The following is a 22,221-nucleotide window of genomic DNA, read 5'->3' as shown; positions in this document are numbered from 1 at the left end:
ACCACAATGAGATACCATCTCACATAAGTTAGAATGGCTATTACTAAAAAGTAAAAAAAAAAAAAGAAAGAAAGAAACGGATGCAGGTGAGATTGTGGAGAAAAGGGAATGTTTATACACTGCCGGTGGGAATGTAAATTAGTTCAGCCATTGTGGAAAGCAGTTTGGCTACTGCTCAAAGAACTTAAAAAAAAAATTACTACTTGAACCAACAATCTTATTATATTGGATATATACCCAAGGGAATATAAATTGTTCTACCATAAAGACAGATGAGCACATATGTTCATCACAGTACTATTCACAATAGCAAAGACATGAAACTAACCTAAACTCCCATCCACAGTGACTGGATAAAGAAAACGTGGTACATATACACCATGGAATACTATGAAGCCATAAAAAAGAATGAGATAATATTCTCTGCAGCAACATGGATGGAACTGGAGACCATTATCCTAAGCAAACTAACACAGGAATAGAAAACCAAATACAGCAGGTTCTCACCAATAAGTGGGAACTAAACATTAAGTATATATGGACACGAAGAAGAGAACAACAAACACTGAGGCCTTCTGAAGGTTGAGAGGAGGGTAAAGATTAAAAAAAACAAAAACAAAAAAAACCTACCTATCAGGCACTATGTTGATTACCTGGGTGACAAAATACTCTGTACACCAAATCCCCACAGCAAGTAATTTACCTATATAACAAACTTGCACATGTACCCCTGAACCTAAAATAGTGAAAAAACGAAAAAGAAGCCATGGACAGAATAGTGTGTATAATATGCCCCCAATTGTAATAAAAGAGGTATATATTCATGGTACATATGTATGCTTATATATATCCATGGAAATTTTCTGATAGGATACATCATTAACTCTTAAAAGTTATCACCTCGTGTAGGTAACAAGGCATAGACATGCCCACCTCCAGAGTATGATCATAGCCAATGAGAATCCCCATGGCCTTTGAAGAAAATATGTTTCACATAGGAGAAAAAGTTTAATTAATCCTGTTTTCCAAAAGCCAAAGTTTGGGATTAAAGTTCATCTTTCTTTATGCCCTTTTCAGGTATTGTGGTCAGTAAGCCCAAAGATGGAATGTCCTGGCCAGTGATTGTAGCAGCTTTACTCTTTTGCTGCATGATATTGTTTGGTCTTGGAGTGAGAAAATGGTGTCAATACCAAAAAGAAATGTGAGTATAATATTAACATATATAGGAACTGACAACTTCTCATTGTAAAATGTTCATCAGTACAATATATTATTACTCTGTGAAGTTCCTCCCATATTTTAATGAAGAAATAAGGCTCACAGAAGCTCAGAGAGATTAAATAGCTTTCCCAACATCACACAGCTGGGATTAAATACACAACTCCTGACTCAGTATCCCTCTCTGCATTGGCCTAGTCAGGCTGTAACATTCATCAGATAGAGCAAGTCTGTGGACATGAAATGAGAACTGAGCCTTACCTCCCCTCAAAACTAAAACTGATTTTTCTTTCAATCTTCATTATTTTTTCATTTTCATGCATCTTTGAACTGCCTAGGCTCCGCTGGTCCTAGGTGCTCGAGTGTGAAATTGAGTGAGAAAGGTAATTTCAAGAGATTTCCAGCCGCTTTTTTTACTAGGGTGGGCTTTTACTGCCCTTTTCCTTTTTTCCCAAGCAGAAAAGAAAGTAAGCATTGGGTTACTCATTTTTGTCTTGTTGAAATGTTTTCCAAAACCCTTCTCCAATCAGCAGGCTGAAATGGTACATAAGGTTAAGCCTCATTTTTCTGACTTGCTATTTTGAGTCAGTCTGGATTGGGCCATCATTGGAAGAGACCCCAGTACCCAGAGCTGATCTTCCACTTGTCTTACTACTGCTCTAAGATAACATTAACCATCTTGCCATATGCTTTTCTACCTTTTGCAGAGTATCCTTGAAGACTCTATAACCCCATACAGGGAGTGGTGAATACAACACTAAACCAGAAGTTAGAAATTCTGGATTCTTTTCCAAGGACTACAATTTGGCCACCACATGACCTTGAGAAATTCATAATTCCTCCAAAAAACAAAAGTAAAACAAAAGTGCACATTTCGTAGCATTGTACCTACCTATTAATACATATGAAGTCTCCATTAAAGCATCTGAAAATTGGGTAACAGGGATTAGAGAGTTTTATATTAAATGAACAAATGAAATCTGAAAATCTGAATTGATTTTTTAAATTGTTCTGTATTCAAATGTTTGTTTTATATGGAGATGAGAATCAATCTCTCCATCCTCCTTCCCCCACCACCCACTCTTTATCTCTCCTAAGAGGCTATGGATTGCCACGGCATGGAAGTGTTTGAGTGATGGACATAAAGATGTTCACAGATATATTTCTGTTTCCTGATATCAAGATAGCTAGAGCATTTGTATAGCTAAATTCCACACTAACTTGGCTCTTTAACGCATCTCTGAAAAAGAGATGACTTGCACTAACATAAAATAGTGCTTTGTGCAAAGATGGCTTTAAGAATGTTCACTGATTCAAACAAAAGGGATTTAGGCATTATCTAGCCAGTACTCAGGGCTCAAGAAGAGATTTACTTCCCATCTCTACCATATCCCCACAGTACATAGTGAGTGTTCGGGCAAAGGCTGGGGCTAGGGTTAGCAAAGAGGCTATATGAAAAGCTTCAGTCTTAAATCCTAGAATTTTAAGATTTAGTCTCAGGAGGAAAATTTTAATCCACATAAGAGAAACATTTCTTCTATTAGGAGGCAGTTTTCATGCAGAGTATCAGTTCTGGTGAAAAGACTTGAATTGTCCATCTGGTTCTCTTGAGCAAGTTGTTTAAAACCTCTGAGCCTCAGTTTTATCTGTAGATGGTGATGCATTTCCTGCACACAAAGTAAATAATGTTATGATAAAAACGCTTTGCAAACTACAAAGTACCATCTAAATATTAACTAATAGTAACATCATGAGGTTCAAATGGTTGACAGGACTAACAAGCACAGGGTTATGCCAGCAAGAATGCTGAAAGAACTGGGAGGGTATGTCTCTTTCTCATCAATCTGTGTTCTCCTTTAAAGAAACAAAGCACGTCTGTGTGTGTGTGCATAAGACTGCCTCACATTCTTGGCACTGAAAGACCAATATTTTGTTCCTAGCATGGAAAGACCTCCACCTTTCAAGCCACCACCCCCTCCTATCAAGTACACTTGCATTCAAGAGCCCAACGAAAGTGATCCGCCTTATCATGAGATGGAGACCCTCTAGTCTCGTGAGACTTTGCCCCATGGCAGAACTCTGCTGGAATCCTGTTGAGAAGGTAGACATTGTGCTTTATTAATATAGTCGCTCTTCAGCCACGCCTTTGCTGCAGCTGAAATGGAATTCAGAAGTGAGTGACCTGTTTTCCCAGCAACTCACCCCACTTCATCTCCAAATGCCTGAAGCTTAACCAAGAGTGAGAGGATATGTCATGTTCACACTCAATGCAATTTGTAGTGGTTTTCTTGCTTATGTAAGAAGTACACATTAGTCTGCCATCATTAAAAAAATATGGTATTTTCACTTAAATTCTCTGAGGGAGGGACAGCAATGGTTTCAAGTGTATGCCTATGCCTGATCCTCTTATTTGAACATCTATCAACATTGTAAACTCCTTGCCAAAATCCTGGGCCTTTGTTGCATTCCCTAAGATGATAATTACAGGAAAAAGAAAATGTAAAAGTTCTAACGAGGCTGCCAAGTAATGGAGAAGTATGGTTAGTCTTCATATTGAAATTCTGTTGTTTATTTTCATGGACGGAAAACAGAATACTTTGCACAGGAACCATATTTTCAATCCTCTTTCACTGTCTTCCCACCATGTTCAGCCCAGACTCCTGCCACGTGGACCCGGATGAAGAGGGATCAAAGAGATAACTAGCCAACAACCAAGTAGCACGGAAGATATAAAACTCCACTGGCCTCTAAAACTATATTAGCCAAGAGTGGTTTCATCTGAGTGCCTTCGTGTGTATGTCCATCAAACCGGTACCAAACTGTTTTGTAAGTAAACAGGCAGCCTACGTCCAACGCTACTCATCTAATTCCTGTTTTTCTCTTTTTCATCTGGGGACTTTCCTGTTCGTTTAACCTGCCTGTTTTGATCTGTTTTGAAAAAGAGAAAGAGCCTCAAATCAGATCAGCACTGATTAATTAACCCTGCTCCTACCAATCTTTTACAGAACAGTTGAAGCAGAATGTGCAGGTGTCAGAGAAGAAACCTAGTCAGCCAGACATGTTCTGTATTCAGCAACAGTTTGTGAGGGAATAAATGACTAATCCTCCTCGTCTCTTGAAACCTTCCCACACTCCCTGCTCCAGGAGGGAAAAACAGATGTTGTTGACAGATAGTGATAGGCAAATTCTGTGTGGACTTTAGTCTCAAAAGGAAACTTCAGTTCACTTGCAGTATGCTTATCCCTGACTGCACATGAGAATACCTTGTGCAGAGTTATTTGGAGATTATGTCTTTTTCTTAAATACCATGGCTGTCACACTTCAGTTTAATTAAATCAGAACGTCTGAGGAGTGAGGCACAGGCATCAGCACTCTCAGATGATTCACATATTCAGCAAAGTTGAGAACCATCGAGCCAGTGGAAGTTCTTTCTCATCACTCAGAATCTTAGGTAGATGCTTAACTCTTGTGGTGGCCAGCCACCAAGATGAGCCCCAATGTTTGTGCCTCCTACTATTCACACCCTTATACTGTTCCCTCCGATGCTGAATACAGATGATTTGTGTAACCTGGGGCCAGGATTAAGGTGAGGCAATCAATGTATCTAGGGAAAAAAATTTAAGGAGGTATTCACACTCAGGGTAGTGCACTTGCACAATGTTGAGATGGAGTACCAGTCTCATCCTTGTTATAGCCAAAAAAGCTTAGAAATGACCAAGGCTAGGTCACAAAATACACTGTGGCTTCCACTTTGATCTCTCTTTGACCACTGACACTGGGAAAAGTCCATTCCCATGCCATGAAGACACCCAGGCAACCCTATTGAGAAATCTACCTGTCAAGGAACTGAGGTATTTTGCTAATAAGCACCAACTTGCCAGCCATGTAAGGGAGCCATCTTGGAAGCAGATTCTCCAGCCTACAGTCAAGTCTTTAGATAATTGCAACTTCAGTTGATCTTTTGACCAAGACCTAAAGAGAGCCAGAACTACCCAGCTAAGCCTTTTTCTAAACTTCTGAACTTCTAACAATATAAAATAATAAGTGCTTATTGTTTAACACGATTAATTTTGAGTGTAATTTGTTACATAGCAATAGATTACTAAAATACAGCTCAACAACTAGAAAAATAAATGGTTTACCTGCCTTAATTATTTATCTGTAATTCCTTATTAGCTCTCAAGAAACACATGCTAGCTTCATATATATGGCTGTTGCTTTGCTTCATGTGTATAGTTATTTGTATTTAATGCGACTTAATCATCAGTAATTTGTGTACAAAGCATTATGGCTTTATTTTACTGTTTTACTAGAACATGTGAATATAAGTAGAAAGTGGGGGTAGAGAGTGGCAGAGTTGGAGGTATTTGGATTGTTTCACTAAAGGGAGAGACAGTTTTACAGTATAACATAAATCCATGTAATTTATCAATCTATCACATGACAGGTGTCTCACTGTGTTTTTATATTAGCTCTTCTTTGAAGTACACTCTTTTAGTCTCGTAATTAAGTTCCAGCCAGCATTTGTACATTCATTACCACTTGAATAGAGTGAGCAGTTGCTTATAAATGGAGGGATCTTCAGTGAGTAGTTCAGAGGAACTTTTCACAAACCTGCAAATTGGAGGGGCTCCAGTTGCCTTTTAGGTAGTGCAGTGAGCTTGACCACCCTTATTTGACTAAAATGACAGTTTCATTTGAACCCTAAATTGTGTGCAAGTAAATTCATAGAGTGTCTCAACCAGCAACTCCTGTCGCTAGAAGTGAATTTAGCTCTGTCTCATAGGAGAAATAGCAATACTAGACTCTAATCCCTAAAGTTTCATTTTCACTTAGAAAAAGCCATATGTAAACATGTTTGTCACTCATTTCCAAAGCACTATGTGTTAGTTAACATTGTTATGCATATATTCATTTCCTTACCCACCTGCACCAGGAGCACACCTCAACTTGACAATGTGATTTGTTTTGCAATGGAGTATCATGGGCATGACTAACCCACGGTTTGAAAAGTACTTCTATGATTGGTTTCACTCTCTTCTTTTCTACTATCACCATGAGAAGATCATTTTCAGACTAGCCTACTAGTGTCAAGAAGAAAAAGAAAGGCTCATGGAGCAGAACCACCCAAGGCTGGGCTAGTCTAGATCAGCAAAACCCACAGCCTACCTCAACAGGCACATAAGTTAAATACTGTTGCATGCCACTGAAATTGTGTGATTATTACACAACATTGTAGCAATAGTTAACCTACACGTATAGATCCAAAGGTAGGCATATTTTAGCTCATATGTAAGTGCCTAATGCATGTTTTAAAAAAAAAAAGAGTATTTTCTATTTTCTTTGGTTCAACATGAGTTTTGTTTTAACAGGAAGATATGGTTGACTTCACCAAAATAACTTTTTAAAAATCATAGAACATTTGACCAGGATGGGTATTAGAGGTCATTTTACAAATAATGAGTTAAGGGTTCTGTGAAATTGACTTGTCCAAGGTCACACAATTAGAAATGGTAAAACCAAAATGATGACCCAGCTCTCTGATTTCTAGCCTAGAGTGTAATTGATCTTTAATTGCTTTGGTATCTTCTTTTACTATAGACAAGAGCTACTGCTCTGTGTGCTTTTGAGTAAACATTGGTTTTTTATGCCTTGGTAGTATATGCTAAAAATTGTAACAGAAAATAAAGAAAAGTAGAAATAATTAACCCTATGGGGTGGGATGCTCTAGAAAGTGTCAAAGAACATGAGGAAATGAAAAGAGAAAAGAGAGTAATCAAGATCAGAAGTTGAAAAGAAAGTTTAGAGAAATTTACTAAGGTGAGAGATAATGAAAAATGTCTCAGAGGCTCTGAACAGGGGAAGAGGTCCTTAAAGGCAGCCCTTTTGGCACCCGGACTTAGGATGGTGACTTTGAACCTGAAGGTTGAATCTTCAGAAATACAGAAACTTTTTTCTCTCTGAGATGAAGGCTGAGATGCAGAGCCTAATTGACTTTTTGACAGCAGCAATCATGGCTGTGTCAACCAGCTAAAGGATGGGTGTCCACATTAACTGGCAGAAACACATAGTGAGAATTGGGGAATTAAGGCAGTTTATTTCCCAGCTCCTACAAAGGTGCCTTTTTCCTGGATTTCCGGGATTACTAACAAAGGCACCATGCTGCAGTCAGGAAGCCATGACCAGAAAGCAGGACACTATGACCTTAAGCTAGGTCAGGGCCAGAGAACACCATTGGAATTATTCTCAAAGCTTGAATGGTACATCTGTGATGGGTCTTGATATTTTGTGGGTATAAATAACATAGAAATGGGAATAACAGAATGTGAATTTTTCTCCTCAGACAGCATCTTTGTATCCTCCAATCTCTGTTAGCGAAATCTCCAAAGTCTTTCCTGTTCTGCTCACTCAGATTCCTCCTATTTGTTCAAAGACTGTGGCATTGTGATTGTGGGGAGGGACACTGCGGGGAGTAATAAGGAAGAGCAACAAACCCAATATCACAACATAAAGAAAAGAGCATGGCGGGGGCCATATCCAGCTACCCTCGGTAAGTGCCAGAAACTTATGCACATTTGCCCTGAGTTGTGTCAGACTAAGTCCCATTGACTGTCCAAAGAAGATATATCAGCAAATAAAATTGGCTACAGCATTATACCATTCAACTATCACCAGAAAATACTTAAAAGTGCCAAGAAGGTAGGCTGGAGGGGATAGAACAACAGTTACATGAATCCTGCAGAGAAGTTTGATAGTGCACCTGATATCCTGACAGCGACGTGTAAGAGTTAACCTCTCTATTCTGCATTTTCTCTCTTCAGAGCATAAGTATCTGTTAATGCTGAATGGGAAGATGAACAGGGATCTGAGAATTCCATCTATGGTAAAATCATTTTTGCATGACTGGTTTAAGATAAGCCTAATTCCACTCTTACAGATAATTGGGTTGCATTGGATTTTTCTTAAACATAAAGTCATTGCACTGATTCAAAGGGACATCTTTGGTGACTAATAGATCTGAAATCTAACACAATAACAAATAAGAATTGATTTTAATTTTGTGGCTAGTTACTAGAAAAGTCTGACAAGCACTTTTCCTGAATACCTCTTTTGGATGGCCAGTTTAGGGTTTGTGGATTCCACACTCATGAAATTGATATAAAAAAAAATCTAAGAACAGCTTATTGCCTTCAGTGAATGTAAAATTTAATGGAAGAGCTAGACATTTAAACAAATACATACAGTGTGATACATATAAAAAAATATGCACAAAGAAGAGAAAATAATAAAGGAAAAGGTATGATTTCAGGGACAACATGTGAGAAATACTTTTAAAGACTTCAGAAAGGTGTCTGCTAATAGAGGCAAGGCCACTGCACTAGAGACCCCAATATCTGAGACATAGTGATGGGAATTGAAAACATTACCTAAGGGTTATACCAAGAGTGCAAGAAGCATTTGATGATAGAAAATTGCTTAATATAATTTACCATATAAACAGAATTAAGGAGAAAAAGGATAGGAATAATCTCCATAGCTGTTTAAAAAATCTTTGGCAACATTCAACACCCATTCCTACTAAAACCTCTTGAGAAAAAGGATATTTTCTTAACTATATATATGCATAATACACGCATGCATATCTATCTATAGCTATATTTGTAGATACATATATATGTACAATTATAGTATATAAATACTATATATAGTTATATATGTGTGCATATACATATACTGTATGGTACAAATATATATAACTACAATTGTATGAATGTATATGCAATGAAAGAAAAGATGGATAAATTTAGCTACTTAAAAATAAAAACAATATGCATGAGAGAGAAAGCAAAGTCAAAAGGCAAATAATAAAGTAAGTGAAAATATTTACAACATATATCTCAGATGATATATCAATATACATATCTTTATCAATATATTTAGTTGATAACTTACAAATATTGAGGATAAAAAACTGAAAAATCCTATGGAAAAATGGGCTAAAGCCATGAACAAATAATTCACACACAAAAATTAAAATACTCTTAATCACTTGAAAAACATGAAATTTATTCATAATAAAAGAAATCCAAATTTTAAATGTACTGAGACATCAGTTCTTCTCCATTTAATGGTCATGAATTTCAAGTTTGACAATATTCTCTGTCATCAAGGCTTTGGGGAAAACATGCACACTCATATACTGCTGAAGGGAGTGCAAAATGGTGCCACCAATATTAGAAGAATATGATGATATTTAGCTAAACTATGTATTATTCACTGACATTGTAATTCAACTTCAGGAATTCACCCTGAAGCTCAGCCTCCAACAATATCAAAATATATATGTACAAGGTTATTTTGGCATCTTTATGTGGATTCACAAAGTATTTGAAATTATCTAAATGCCCAATATAGGAGATTGAAAATGGAATTAATGTGCAGCTGTAAAAACAAGAAAGAAGAAAATCTCTGTCCACTGATATGGAGTGATTTCCAGAGATATTATTAAGTGAGAAAGGTGAAGTACAAACAGCATGTAATATGCTACCTTTGTGTAAGAAGGGAAAATTTTAAAAAAATTGAAGTATGTATATGCCTATTTTTACAAAAAGAAGCAGGAGAGATAAATCAAGAAATGATGGAGTTGAGGGGTAAAGAAGGAACAGAGTGGGAGGGAAATATGGAGGAGTGACCTTTCCTGTATATACCTTTCTGTATAATTTTGTCTGAAAAAAAGAATATTAGTATTCTACGTATTAAAATAATAAAATTAAATAACAGGAAAAAAACTAAATCTGAAAGCATTTGTATGTTAAATAAATACCATAAGCACACTGAAAGAGAAAAAAGAAAGAAAAAACTAATCCAGGCCAGGTGTGTTGGCTCACACCTGTAATCCCAGCACTTTGGGAGTCCAAGGTGAGTGGATCACGAAGTCAGGAGTTTGAGACCAGCCTGGCCAACATCGTGAAACCCCATCTCTACTAAAAATACAAAAAATAACCAGACATGGTGGCACATGCCTATAGTCCCAGCTACTTAGGAGGCTGAGGCAGGAGAATTGCTTGAACCCAGGAGGTGGAGGTTGTGGTGAGCCGAGATCACACCACTGCACTCCAGACTGGGCAACAGAGCAAGATTCCATCTCAAAAAAAAATAAAAAATAAAAACCTAACCCAAGTAGCTAAGAACACAAAATTTGACTATATATTTGACTATATACCCCCGTCTCATGTAGGGTGGGATGGGGGTGGATGGGAACAAGGTGAGAATTGTAAGCAAATCTGGAAGGCTTGGTAGTAAGATTGATTTTTTTATTGTAATGATAACGAGCAAAGCAATTTTGAAACATTGTTATGTATTATAAGATTACATAAATGTGTAAATGTGTTGTCATTGGGTGCCCAGGTTCTCATTGAGGGAAAAGGAGCATAGAAATATGGAATAAGGAAAGACTGGAAAGAACCCCGTGTAGATGCAGGGATGGAGTCAAATTGGCAGTACCAATGCAAACTCATGATTTCCACAATATGTGTGTGTATGTGTTTGTGTGTATGCATGTGTATGTGCATGAAGGTTAGTGTCCTTCCCAAGTATCACACCTGGAGACCCCATGATGTCCACCTGTCCTTCATCGGTAATCTTAATCTTAATCACATCTGTGTGTAAACGTGCTTGAGCATGCATGTGTGTTTTGCATTGCAAATATGTATATGTGCATATATTTCCTAGATGGGTCTTTTGAAAGGACTAAGGAGCAAAGATATGCCAGTAGCAAAGAGCATACCTACATCCACATCTTGATTTTCAATAAAATTTCCTGTTGAAAGGAACTGAACTCAGAGAAATGTCTAAGGACGAAGTAGACATAAGTGAACTGGAAATACTTTGTTAGGTCAGAAAATAAGAACATAGTCCAAAAACTGCTAGGGTATGTCAGAAGGATATAGGAGTCAGTTTGAAAAGACTCCCACTGTACACATCTAGGAAGATTTGAACATCAATATAGTTAAGTATATTAAAGAGTTAGAAACCATTGAGAAAAGCAGGAATTCATGAGTCCTTACCAGTAATAAATGATAGCTATATATATAGGTAGATAGGTAGTCAGAGAGAGTCAGAGAGAGAAAGGAGGGCTCTCATCTATAGCAAAACTTCAAGAGCAGATTAAGAAATATGAAGGGAGTGTTGAAATTCAGAAGTTATCATTTTGTAATCAGGATAATAAAGATTGCATCAGGCTAGAATAATCAATGGATACTAAATCGAGGAAATTTTGATGAAGATCAGGATAAATGCATGGTCTCTAAGTGCCTCCCTGTAAAAATCTTATTGGTTGCAAAGGAGAAAAAGAAACAGTAATTATACAATGGAGAAATTAGACAAGAAGTTGATGAAGTGATCAAAATTAATATCATCAGTGAGAGAGAGAGGGATATTGTGCTCCTCCAAATGTAATACCCTGGGAAGGACACAATATCACCTATGCAGTATTAGGGCAGAGAATAACCGAACTAAATCCAATCACAAAGTAGTATCAAGTAAATACAAAATAAGATATATTCTATTGTGTCTGCGTTCATCAGGGATATTGGCCTGAAGTTTTCTTTTTTCATTGTGTCTCTGCCAGATTTTGGTATCAGTCTGATGCTGGCTTCAAAGAATAAGTTAGGGAAAGGCCCCTCCTCCTCAATTTTCTGGAATACTTTCAGTAGGATCATGTCAATTCTTCTTTGTACATCTGGTAGAATTTGGTTGTGAATCCATCAGGTCCAGGGCTTCTTTTGCTTCGTAGGTTCTTTGTTACTAATTCAATTTCAGAAGTTGATATTAATCTATTTAAAGTTTCAATTGCTTCCTGATTTAATCTTGGGAGATTGTGTGTTTCCAGAAATTTATCCGTTTCATCTAGATTTCCTAACTTCTGTGCATAGAGTTGATCACAGCAGTCCCTGAGGATCTTTTCTATTTATGTGCGATCAGTTGTAATATTGTTTCTGATTGTTCTTATTTGGATCTTCTCTTTCCTTTGTAAATCTTGCTAGTAGTCTATCAATCTCTTATTTTATTTTTTTGAAGAAACTACTTTTTGTTTCATTGATCTTTTGCATCTCAACTTCATTAAGCTCTTCTCTAATTTTAATTATTTCTTTACTTCTGTTAGTTTTGGGATTTTTTTTTTTCTGTTCTTTTAGGTGCAGAGTTAGCCTGTTAATTTTTAGGTGTTTCTAACTTCTTGATGAAAGCACTTAGGACTTTAAACTTTCCCCTTAACACTGCTTGGCTGCAGCCCAGAGACTTTGGTAACTTGTATTCTTATTTTTATTAGTTTCAATGAATTTTTTATTTCATGCAGTAGTTATTCAGGAGGAAGTTCTTTAATTTCCAAAAAATTAGCAAACCAAATCTAGCAGCACATCAAAAAATTAACATACCATGATCAAGTAGGCTTTATTTCTGGGAAGTGAGGCTGGTTTAACATATTCACACCAATAAATGGGATTCACCACATAAACAGAATTAAAAGCAAGAACCATATGATCATATCAACAGATACAGGAAAAGCTTAAGATAAAATCCAACATTCCTTCATGATGAAAATCCTCAACAGATTAGGCATCAAAGGAACATACATCAAAATAATAGGAGTCATATATGCCCAACCCACAGCAAACATCATACTGAATAGGCAAAAGCTCAAGCCATTCCTCTTGAGAACTGGAACAAGACAAGTATGTCTACTCTCACCACTCCTGTTATACATAGTGCTGGAAGTCCCAGCCAGAGCAATCAGGCAAGAGAAAGAAACAAAAGACATCCCCTTAATAAAAGAAGTCAAACTATCTCTCTTCACTTATGACACGATTCCACATAGAAAATCCTAAAGACTGCCAGAAGGCTCTGCAAACTTCTGCAGCAGGCTTGAATGTCCCCCCGGAAAATGGGTTTTTCTTTTCTACCACATGGTTGGGCTACAAATTTTCCACCTTTTATGCTCTGCTTCCTTTTTAAATATAAGTTCTAGTTTCGGGTTATTTCTTTGCTTATGCAAATGAACATAGGCTTTAAGAAGCAGCCAAGTTACCTGCTTTGCACTTAGAAATTTTTTCTCCCAGATATTCTAAATCATCTCTCTTAAGTTCAAAGTTCCATAGTTTTCTACAGCAGAGGCAAAATGCCACCAGTCTCTTTGCTAAAGCATAGCAAAAGTTACCTTTACTCCAGCTCCCAATAAGTTCCACATCTTCATCTGAGACTACCACAGCCTGGGCTTCACTGTCCATATCACTATCCACATTTTGGTCACAACCATTCAACAAGTCTCTAAGAAGTTCCAAACTTTCCTTCATCTTCCTGCCTTCTTCTGATCCCTGCAAACTGTTCCAACCTCTGCCCATTACCCAGTTCCAATGTTGTGTCCACATTTTCAGGTATCTTTATAGCAATGTCCCATTTCTCTGGTACCAATTTGCTATATTATTCCATTCTCACACTGCTATAGAGACATACCTGAGACTGGGTAATTTATGGAGAAAAGAAGTTTAACTGACTCACAGTTCCACAGGCTATACAGGAGGCATGGCTTGGGAGACATCAGAAAACTTACAAACATGGTGGAAGGGCAAAGGGGAAGTAAGCAGGAGAGAGAGAGAGCAAAGGGGGAAGTCCTACACACTTTTAAACAAAAAAGTGAGTAGTACTTTTTTGCTACACACTTTTAAACAAATCCATGAGATCTTGTGAGAATTCACTCATTATCACAAGAGCAGCAAGGGGGAAATCTGCCCCCATGATGCAATCACTTCCCACCAGGTCTCTCTCCCAACATTCAACATGAGAGTTGGGTGAGGACACAAAGCCAAACTGTAACAGCCTTGGCAAAGAATTTTTGGTTAAGTCCCCAAAAGCAATTGTAACAAAAACAAAAGTAGACAAGTGGAACCTAATTAAACTAAAAAGTTTCTGCACAGCAAAAGAAACAATCAATAGAGTAAACAGACAACCTACAGAATAGGAGAAGCTGTTTGCAAACTATACAACCAACAAAGGCCTAATATCCAGAATTTATAGGGAAGTTAAACAAATCAAGAAGCAAAAAACAACTCCTTTTTAAAAAATGGACAAAGGACATGAACAGACATTTCTCAAAAGAAGAGATACAAGTTGCCAACAAACATGATAAAACGTTCAACATCACTAATCATTAGAGAAATACAAATCAAAACCACAGTGAGATACCATCTCCCACCAGCCAGAGTGGGCATCATTAAAAAGTCAAAAAACAGATGCTGGCAAGTTTGTGAAGAAAAGAAATGCCTATACACTTCTTTTATTTTTATTTTATTTATTTATTTATTTATTTATTTACTTATTTATTTATTTATTTGAGATGGAATCTCACTCTGTCACCCAGGCTCGAGTGCAGTGGTGCGATCTCGGCTCACTACAAGCTCCACCTCCTGGGTTCACACCATTCTCCTGCCTCAGCCTCCAGAGTAGCTGGGACTACAGGCGCCTGCCACCATGCCCAGCTAATTTTTTGTATTTTTAGAGTAAACGGGGTTTCACCATGTTAGCCAGGATGGTCTCAATCTCCTGACCTTGTGATCCGCCCGCCTTGGCCTCCCAAAGTGCTGGGATTACAGGCATGAGCCACCACGCCTGGCTGCTTATACACTTTTGGTGGGAATGTAAGTTAGTCCAGTCACTGTGGAAAGCAGTCTGCAGATTTCTCAAAGAACTTAAAATAGTGCTACTGTTCAACCTAGCAATCACATTACTGGGTGTATACCCAAAGGAAAATAAATTATACTACCAAAAAGACATGTGCACATGTATGTTCATCACTGTGCCCTTCACAGTATCAAAAATGTAGAATTATCCCAGTTGTCCATCATTTGTGGACTGGATTAAAACAATATGGTACATATGCACTGTGGAATACTATACAGCCATTAAAAAGAATGAAATCATGTCCTTTGCAGCAACGTGAATGTAGTTGGAGGCCAAAATCCTAAGTGAAGCAATGCAGGAACAGGAAAAAAAATACCACATGTTCTCACTTGTAAGTGGGAGCTAAACGTTTAGCACATCTGGACATAAATATGGGAGCAATGGGCAATGTGGGAGCAATGGGCATATGGGAGCAATGGGCATAAAGGGAAGGAGGAAGGCATGGTTTGAAAAATTACCTATCAAGTACTATGCTCACTACCTAAGTGAAAAGATCTGTACCCCAAACCTCAGCATCACACAATATCCTCATGCAACTTGTACATGTACCCCCTGTATCTAAAATAAAAGTTGAAATTTTAAACAACAAAAAAAAGTTCTATAAAAAAGAGAGGACTGTATTTTTCAAAAATGTCAATATAAAGAAAGGCTCTAAAAATATTCTAGATTAAAGGAGGCTAAAGAGACATGACAATTGATTGCAATACCTAACTCTAGATTGAATCCTGTACTAGATGGGGGGAAATGCTATAAAACAAATTTATTAGATCAGTTGACAAAATTAGAATATGGACAGACAACTAGATAAAAGTTTTTATAACTCTGATGTTGTTATGTAAGAGATATTTTTATTGTTAGGAAATACACAGTTATTATTTAGCAGTCAAAGAGCCATGATATAAATAGCTTAGCCTCAAAGGGTGTGTGTTCATGTGTGCATGTATATGTGTATGCATACACTTATACATACATACATGCATGTATAGATATACATGTATATGCATACAGAGAGAGATGGAAGCAAATGACAAAGGGGGTAAATTGTTAAAGATAGATGAATCTAGGTAGACGGAATAAGTATGTGTGTGTGTATGTGTGTGTCTTTTAATATTTTTACTTTTGAAACTTTTTTTGAAGTTTGGAATTATTTCCAAGTAGAAAGTTTAAACAAAAGGTACTTGAGCAAGACCTAATAAAAGATTCTTAATTTGAGTCAACACTACCCTATTTTTCCAAGACTGCAGCCTTTATACAGTATGACAAAATCTAAAATGCTGTTTCACTGGAGGGGCAGGATTCTCTCTTTTCTCTGAGCGTTGTTTAATCTGAAAGTTCAGAAAGAAAATAAGCAAGGATTCAGCCCATAAGTTCACTGTTTTTATATCATTTCTGGGTCTTATTCTGCCCTAGGTATTGGCTGGGATCCACCAAAACTTCAATCAATTTTCCTTTCTTAAGGAGATAAATGGAGCCCTTTGATTTTCCCAAAACTCCAGGGCAAACTTATCCTCTCACCATTAAATCATTTCATATCAAAGGAAACTAAGCTGTGTTTCTCCAGACTTCACCCAAGAGATAGAGACTTTCATTCCTCCCTCAAACCCTTGGGCAGTGTTTTTTGTTGCTACTTTAGTAGAAACTACGGAAACAGTTCCAGTTTACAGCAGTCCCTGCAGCAAGATCCCACACATGTGGCAGAACTGGGCGGACTCCTGCCCAACATTCCTACTGGGGGCTCTCGACACAGGAGCAGGGGCAGGAAGAAGGCTCAGCAATCACTTCTGCAGAACTTCCCCCTACAGAACTTTTACCCATTACCCCAAATTTTGGGTACACAGCTTGACCAATATTTATTTGTTCAATAAATACTATTTGAAGATACTCTCTGTTCTATCCACTGAGATGAAATTTTTCGGTTTGCTATTGTTTCTTTAATGTTTATGTCAAAATGTGCAATGTCAATCCAAGATGAGAGAATGCAGGCTGTGAACTCTGTTGGACCCAAATGTCCTCAAATGTGGAAAGTTGCCTTCACTCCTCCCCACCCCCACTGTGAGGATGAGGCCAGACACAAAGGAATATTCAATTCAATATCGTGTGAATGAATGACAGGAAATGGCGAATGAGTGAGTAGGAGAAAGAAAAATGCCTTGTGGAACAGGGAATTTGCTGAAAGTGGTGATTGTCACTCAAGTATGGTGAGTTGAGCTTTTCTTTTGACTCACTTCACATCACAGACTGATAGATCCACTTTAAATCAATGCTCTTCTTCTAATGGTCTTTACTGTGGCATGTCAGTCAGGCCAGGAGAGGTCAGGACCTAAATCTGGGTGGCTTGGCAGATGCCTTAGGCTGAATAGGCCACTGAGTCAGTTTCAAAGTTTAGCCCAGATTGGTAGAATCAGACAGGCATCATAGGTGCAGAGGGAAAAAAAAAAAAAAAAAAAGAACAGATCCAAGGAATCAGTGAAGACTCAAGTAAGTAGACACAGAACACCAGTCTAGCCAGGTGAGGAAGCTTGGTGTACAACTCTTGGAGCAAGAACATACCTCAGCAGGCTAAAGAGTCATAGGAGTTTGAGACCTGAATCAGAGGTCTCTTGTCTTCTACTTCCTCTGTGTAAACTCATCGGGCTTTAATATTGTACATTCGGTACCAGAAGGGCAGGATGACCCCTACAAGTGAAACTTCCTCCTGGTCAACTCAAGAAGAGAGAGTGAAGCTTAGGTGGGAAGTTGTCAGTCCTCTACTCTCTTTAAGGAGACAGTCATGTCTCTAATGACTCACAATCTTGATTCTTCACCAGCTTTTGCTCCAGGTTGCCTAAGGTTTGGGCAAATGGACACGATTTCAAGCTTTGGTTTCAAATCCACTCGTAGTCTTTTACTTTACTAAACTGGGCTGGACCATGAATGAATAGAGCTTTCTTGTGCCTAACTGACTTCTTGGTGCCTTTCTTCCAGTCCTAGGACTTTCACATTACGGGTCACAAGTACTCAAGAATACAGGCGTGTGCCAGAAGGGACTCAAAGCCACAGGGCAAACATAGCACATCCAGAACATCAATTGTGTGTGTGTGTGTGCATGTGTGTGTAACAAAATGTGAATGAATTCACAAAAACAAACTATGCAGCTTGAAAGAAATGCCAGGATCAATGCTTGTCATGTTTGCCATATAGGGCTCTGGGGAGTGTGCATTTACTCAGCTCCATGATTAGGGCACCTCCGGTGCAAGAGTTGAGAAGCTCTGCCCTCAAGCCGCACACACATCAATCCTACCACTGTGGAGGTGATGGAGGCACTAAAGGTGACTTCCATCCAGGTCATTCATACTTCCCACTCTGAGAGCTTCATTATGTGTTTTCTGAGCCTGGCTTCCTGAGCTAAGAGTATCTCATCCTGAGTGCTGAATGCAGGGAAAGGGTAGAGAAAATGTTGAGGTGTCCCCAGAGGCTAGAACGTGTTACCAGCATAAAGATACTTCCCAAAACACAATCTCAAGCTTTTGCTGGTAGCAGCATGATTTTAGAACATCAAGTCCATATTTATATAGAAGTTCTGTTCGTCCTACTACAGCAAATGAAGTCAAAGATTTGAGTGAGGAAAGATAATAAAGAGGAAAGAAATGCTTAACTGTGCAAAGATAAAAAGGTATCTATAGCCAGCAGAGGGAAAAAACAGACTATGGTTGGAAAGACCATGAAGTTCATGGAGTTCAATCATGCCATCAAGTGCTTCAATTCTATCATGTTACTGTCTTATTGGTGCCAAGCTTGACTTGGATGCTTCCAGTTATAGGAACTCACTTCCTCCTCTACTTCATTATATTGCCTAACTCTGACTTCTAGAATATTCTCCTTTATATTTGGCTGAAACAGAAAGATGTGTGGCATAAATTTTACTTTCTCTTTTACTTCTGCTACTCAAAGGAAGAGGAAGCTGTGGGTGCAGATGTTGCTAAGATAAACTATGACTTCCTCCATGACCAGTTTCTGCAGTTTAGGAAGGGCAGAGCTGAACACGTGTCTGAGTTGTGGAGTTAACCACAGACACTTAAGCAAATCAGAATCCTTTGAAATAAAATCATCAAAAGGCTAAGAAGCATCACAAGGGCTTTTGACTACAACCTAACATTCAGAGAGAGTTGATCAGAGAGAGTTGCTGACACACTAAAAAGTCATTACTTTTCTTTACATTGAAATTTATTTACTTTATTAAAAAGAAATATTTTTGTTGGTCAAGGTTGTTTGTACAAACTTGCAATTTTAATATTTAAAAAGTTGGAAGAGAATGATAATATTAGGTAATGATAATATTACTAATTTTTACTCCATGGATGAGGCAGCATCATGCTACTTCCAACTGATGGTGGCAACCCAAAATGCAGAGTCATGTTGTTAAAATAATGCATTCCCAAGATTAGATTGGTTAAATGATAACAAATGTACAGAGGTCATTCTGTTGTGACTGAAGCTCAAGTGATTACTAATATACACATTAATACAACAACGTCTCCTAATAATGGATATAATTCTTATAACTCTAGGAACCTTGCGGTGGGGTAGCCTGGAGAAAAAAAGAGGTAAGGGTGGCAGATCAATTGGTTTCCCTGCTAGTTGATATCAACTATCTCTGCCAAAATATTCTTCTCTAATTGCATAAAGTTATATGCAGCATGGATAAGAATTGTTTACTCTGCCATTCTACCTATTCTAACTCTTTTAAAGAAGAGAAATTTGTTGACATTTCAAAGCCTTGATCTCAAACATTTGAGACGTAAAAATCCCGAGGAGCATATTTTAAAGACAGGAAGAAAAGATGCCGTCCCCAGAGGATCTGACACATGAGGACTGGCATTTGATCCAGAAATCTGTATATTGCATAAACTCCTAGTTGTTCCTGTTGCTGGTGATCTACAGACATTTTTAGGATAATTGACACTGAAAGAAAATATTATGTGTGTCTGAAGTGAGCCTTGATTACCAGCAGGTGGCTCTATAACATCTTAAATCAGGGGCTTTGCAGCTAACTAGCTAGAAAATGAAGGCTCTGAGCCCTTTATTTCCTCTCAATTACCTTTTCAGGGGTTGGAGGTGGCGTGGGAAGGATAAATGGAAGAGGATGCTGGAATGTGATGTGGTAGACGGAAATGAATGGATATTAAAATAAATTTTACAATCATCACACTTGTCAGTGGCTCCTCTCAAAAGTATATAGTAACCACTATTGTTAAAAGAAATTTTCTCAAAGCATACCAGAAAAACTTAATGTCCAATAAATTTAAAAGGCACAGAGGCTCTTAGGGTCTTCCTGAACATCAAGCTTTCAAATCTGGGAGAAGCAATATTATGGCCATTGCTGCCATTCACTCTTGTCTCATTACAGAATTCCAGTTGTGGGCCATAAATACCAAGTGGGCGTGAGATAATATAGACAACACTACTTCCTGCTTAAGCTCTTTTTTCTCTTCTACCCAGTTTCTCAAGGACACACCAGTTGGGTATAATCTGGGAATGGGTCACAGTAACAACGACAAAACAATGGTCTCTGGCTCTAACCCAATCAACAAAATAACTGGATCCCAATCTTCTGTCTTCTGATGTCAGGAATGTGTAAGGTGTATCATGTGTCCACAAGTGTGTACCTCAGTGTCTCCATTTCCTTGGAGGCTCCTGAAGATCCCCAGTTGCTGCAATGATGTCACTCTTCCTGGAGGTAATTGCTGCTGCTGTCGTCATGTCCCAGCACCACCTATGTTGGTTGCATCTCCTTATTCTCCTCTGATCGTTATCATACAGTGTTTTGGCTTGAGCTGGGTGAATAAGGTTGGGAATGAATAGGAATAAACTCTACCGGCACGAGGCCATAAAGCAAAGCAGCTTCTACTCCATCCCATCTTTCATTTACTTGGCTCCTCATTTCACCCTTATTCCCCTTCCAGCCACCCCACTCCCCAGACAGAAAAAAAAAATTGTGTGTGACACATCACTGTGGAACTCAAAGCATCATATAACCTCACTCCCCTCTAGGCAATATCCCTAGACCAAATACATGCCTGTGTTCTGATTCTGCTTGGGGTCTGTCCCTTCCCCACCTAGCACACAGCCTGGGAAGTAAGACAGTCCTGAGGCTTAGCTCTGGGGACCAGGGACAGCCCTGGTCCCAATATCATTAAATCAATATGCTTCCTCCAAGGCTTTTTGGGTGCCTTTAATCAAGTAAAATCAGACCAGCTTATCCTACCAACTACACATGCCTGAACGGCAAGCTGTTTTGGTGCTTTATCTGGGATCCTCACTACTCATTTATCATATGAATCCAAACAAAACAAACTACTTGTAAAGTACAGACATTTCAAACAATAATGGAGTCTCCAAATAGAGGGCAAAGGCTGTAGTCAGCTCTTCAGGAATCCAGAAGGGTCTTTACCATTACATGTCACCTATTATTATTGTAAACCTGGTAAGGGCTGTTTATGAATAAAGCATATTAAAGAGCTTGGAAAATTTTTTAATATTTACAAGAGAGGCCACTTCAGGTTTTTGAGAAGGGGAGCAAAATTATTCACATTGTATTTTAGGAAGATGATTATGACAGAATGGGGAATGGTTGGGGAACTAAGAGCGTAACGGAGAAAAAATTTCCAGAAAAGAAATTTGTATATGTATTTACATAAATGAGATTGGTTGTGTTTAATAAAAATGGATGAACAGTTTGATGAGGTGTTCAAGTAATGAAAAATAATTTAAGAGGTAGGGAAGCTACCCACTCAGGCCTTAGAATTACAGGTCCTTGGGGTGAGAAGTGGGGTTGGGAAGGCAAGCATCAGAGTTAAGAAAGGCCATGCATTTAGTCTCTATGTGCCAGGTCTTTGCATTTTTTCTCACTTTTCATAGCTTAGATAATTGGTTTCAGTGATTTATCTGAAAGACATATCACTGGACATTGGAAATTGGACACTTCCCCAAGCATTCTCCATTCTGCCATAGTTACCTTCCTAAAGTACAATGTGAATCATTTTCCTCCCTTTCTCAACAACCTGCAGTGGCCATTTTTGTCAATAGAAAAAAAAGTGCAACTCTTTAATACGCTTTGGTCATGAACAGCCTTTACTAGGTTTACAATAACAGGTAACATGTAATGGGAAGCCCTTGACACAATGATCAAGAGACTTGGAGTCACAGCTATGCAACTCACTAGCCATGAGATCTTGGACAGGGTTATGTAGCCACTAAGCCTCAGTATCCTTTGTAAAATGGGAACAATAA

General features: G+C 38.2%; 1 protein-coding gene and 1 long non-coding RNA gene across 3 annotated transcripts in view; both read left to right on the top strand.

Annotated features, from left to right (window-relative positions):
• CD96 (CD96 molecule) overlaps positions 1–5,352 on the top strand; it is a 108,875-nt gene extending 103,523 nt beyond the window's left edge. Inside the window, exons 13-15 of one of the 2 annotated variants that reach the window (XR_001442807.3) lie at positions 1,078–1,201; positions 3,159–3,319; positions 3,870–5,352. Coding sequence is in view for 1 of the 2 variants with exons in the window: in XM_001102509.5 (XP_001102509.4) it covers positions 1,078–1,201; positions 3,159–3,267 (233 nt within the window). In the remaining variant the exon portion in view is untranslated. Of the gene's footprint in view, positions 1–1,077; positions 1,202–3,158 lie in introns of both variants that reach the window. The other variant, XM_001102509.5, reaches the window with a different exon arrangement.
• A 2,612-nt stretch (positions 5,353–7,964) lies between these two features.
• LOC144339541 (uncharacterized) lies at positions 7,965–16,831 on the top strand. The gene is made up of 2 exons (XR_013414571.1): positions 7,965–8,101; positions 16,363–16,831. It is a non-coding gene; the product is annotated as an uncharacterized LOC144339541 (long non-coding RNA).
• Positions 16,832–22,221: the final 5,390 nt, after the last annotated feature.

This window comes from Macaca mulatta, chromosome 2 (genome assembly GCF_049350105.2).
Source record: "Macaca mulatta isolate MMU2019108-1 chromosome 2, T2T-MMU8v2.0, whole genome shotgun sequence".
NCBI lineage: Eukaryota > Metazoa > Chordata > Mammalia > Primates > Cercopithecidae > Macaca > Macaca mulatta.
The sequence above is the reverse complement of the archived record's forward strand: the minus strand, read 5'-3'. Positions and strand labels throughout refer to the sequence as shown.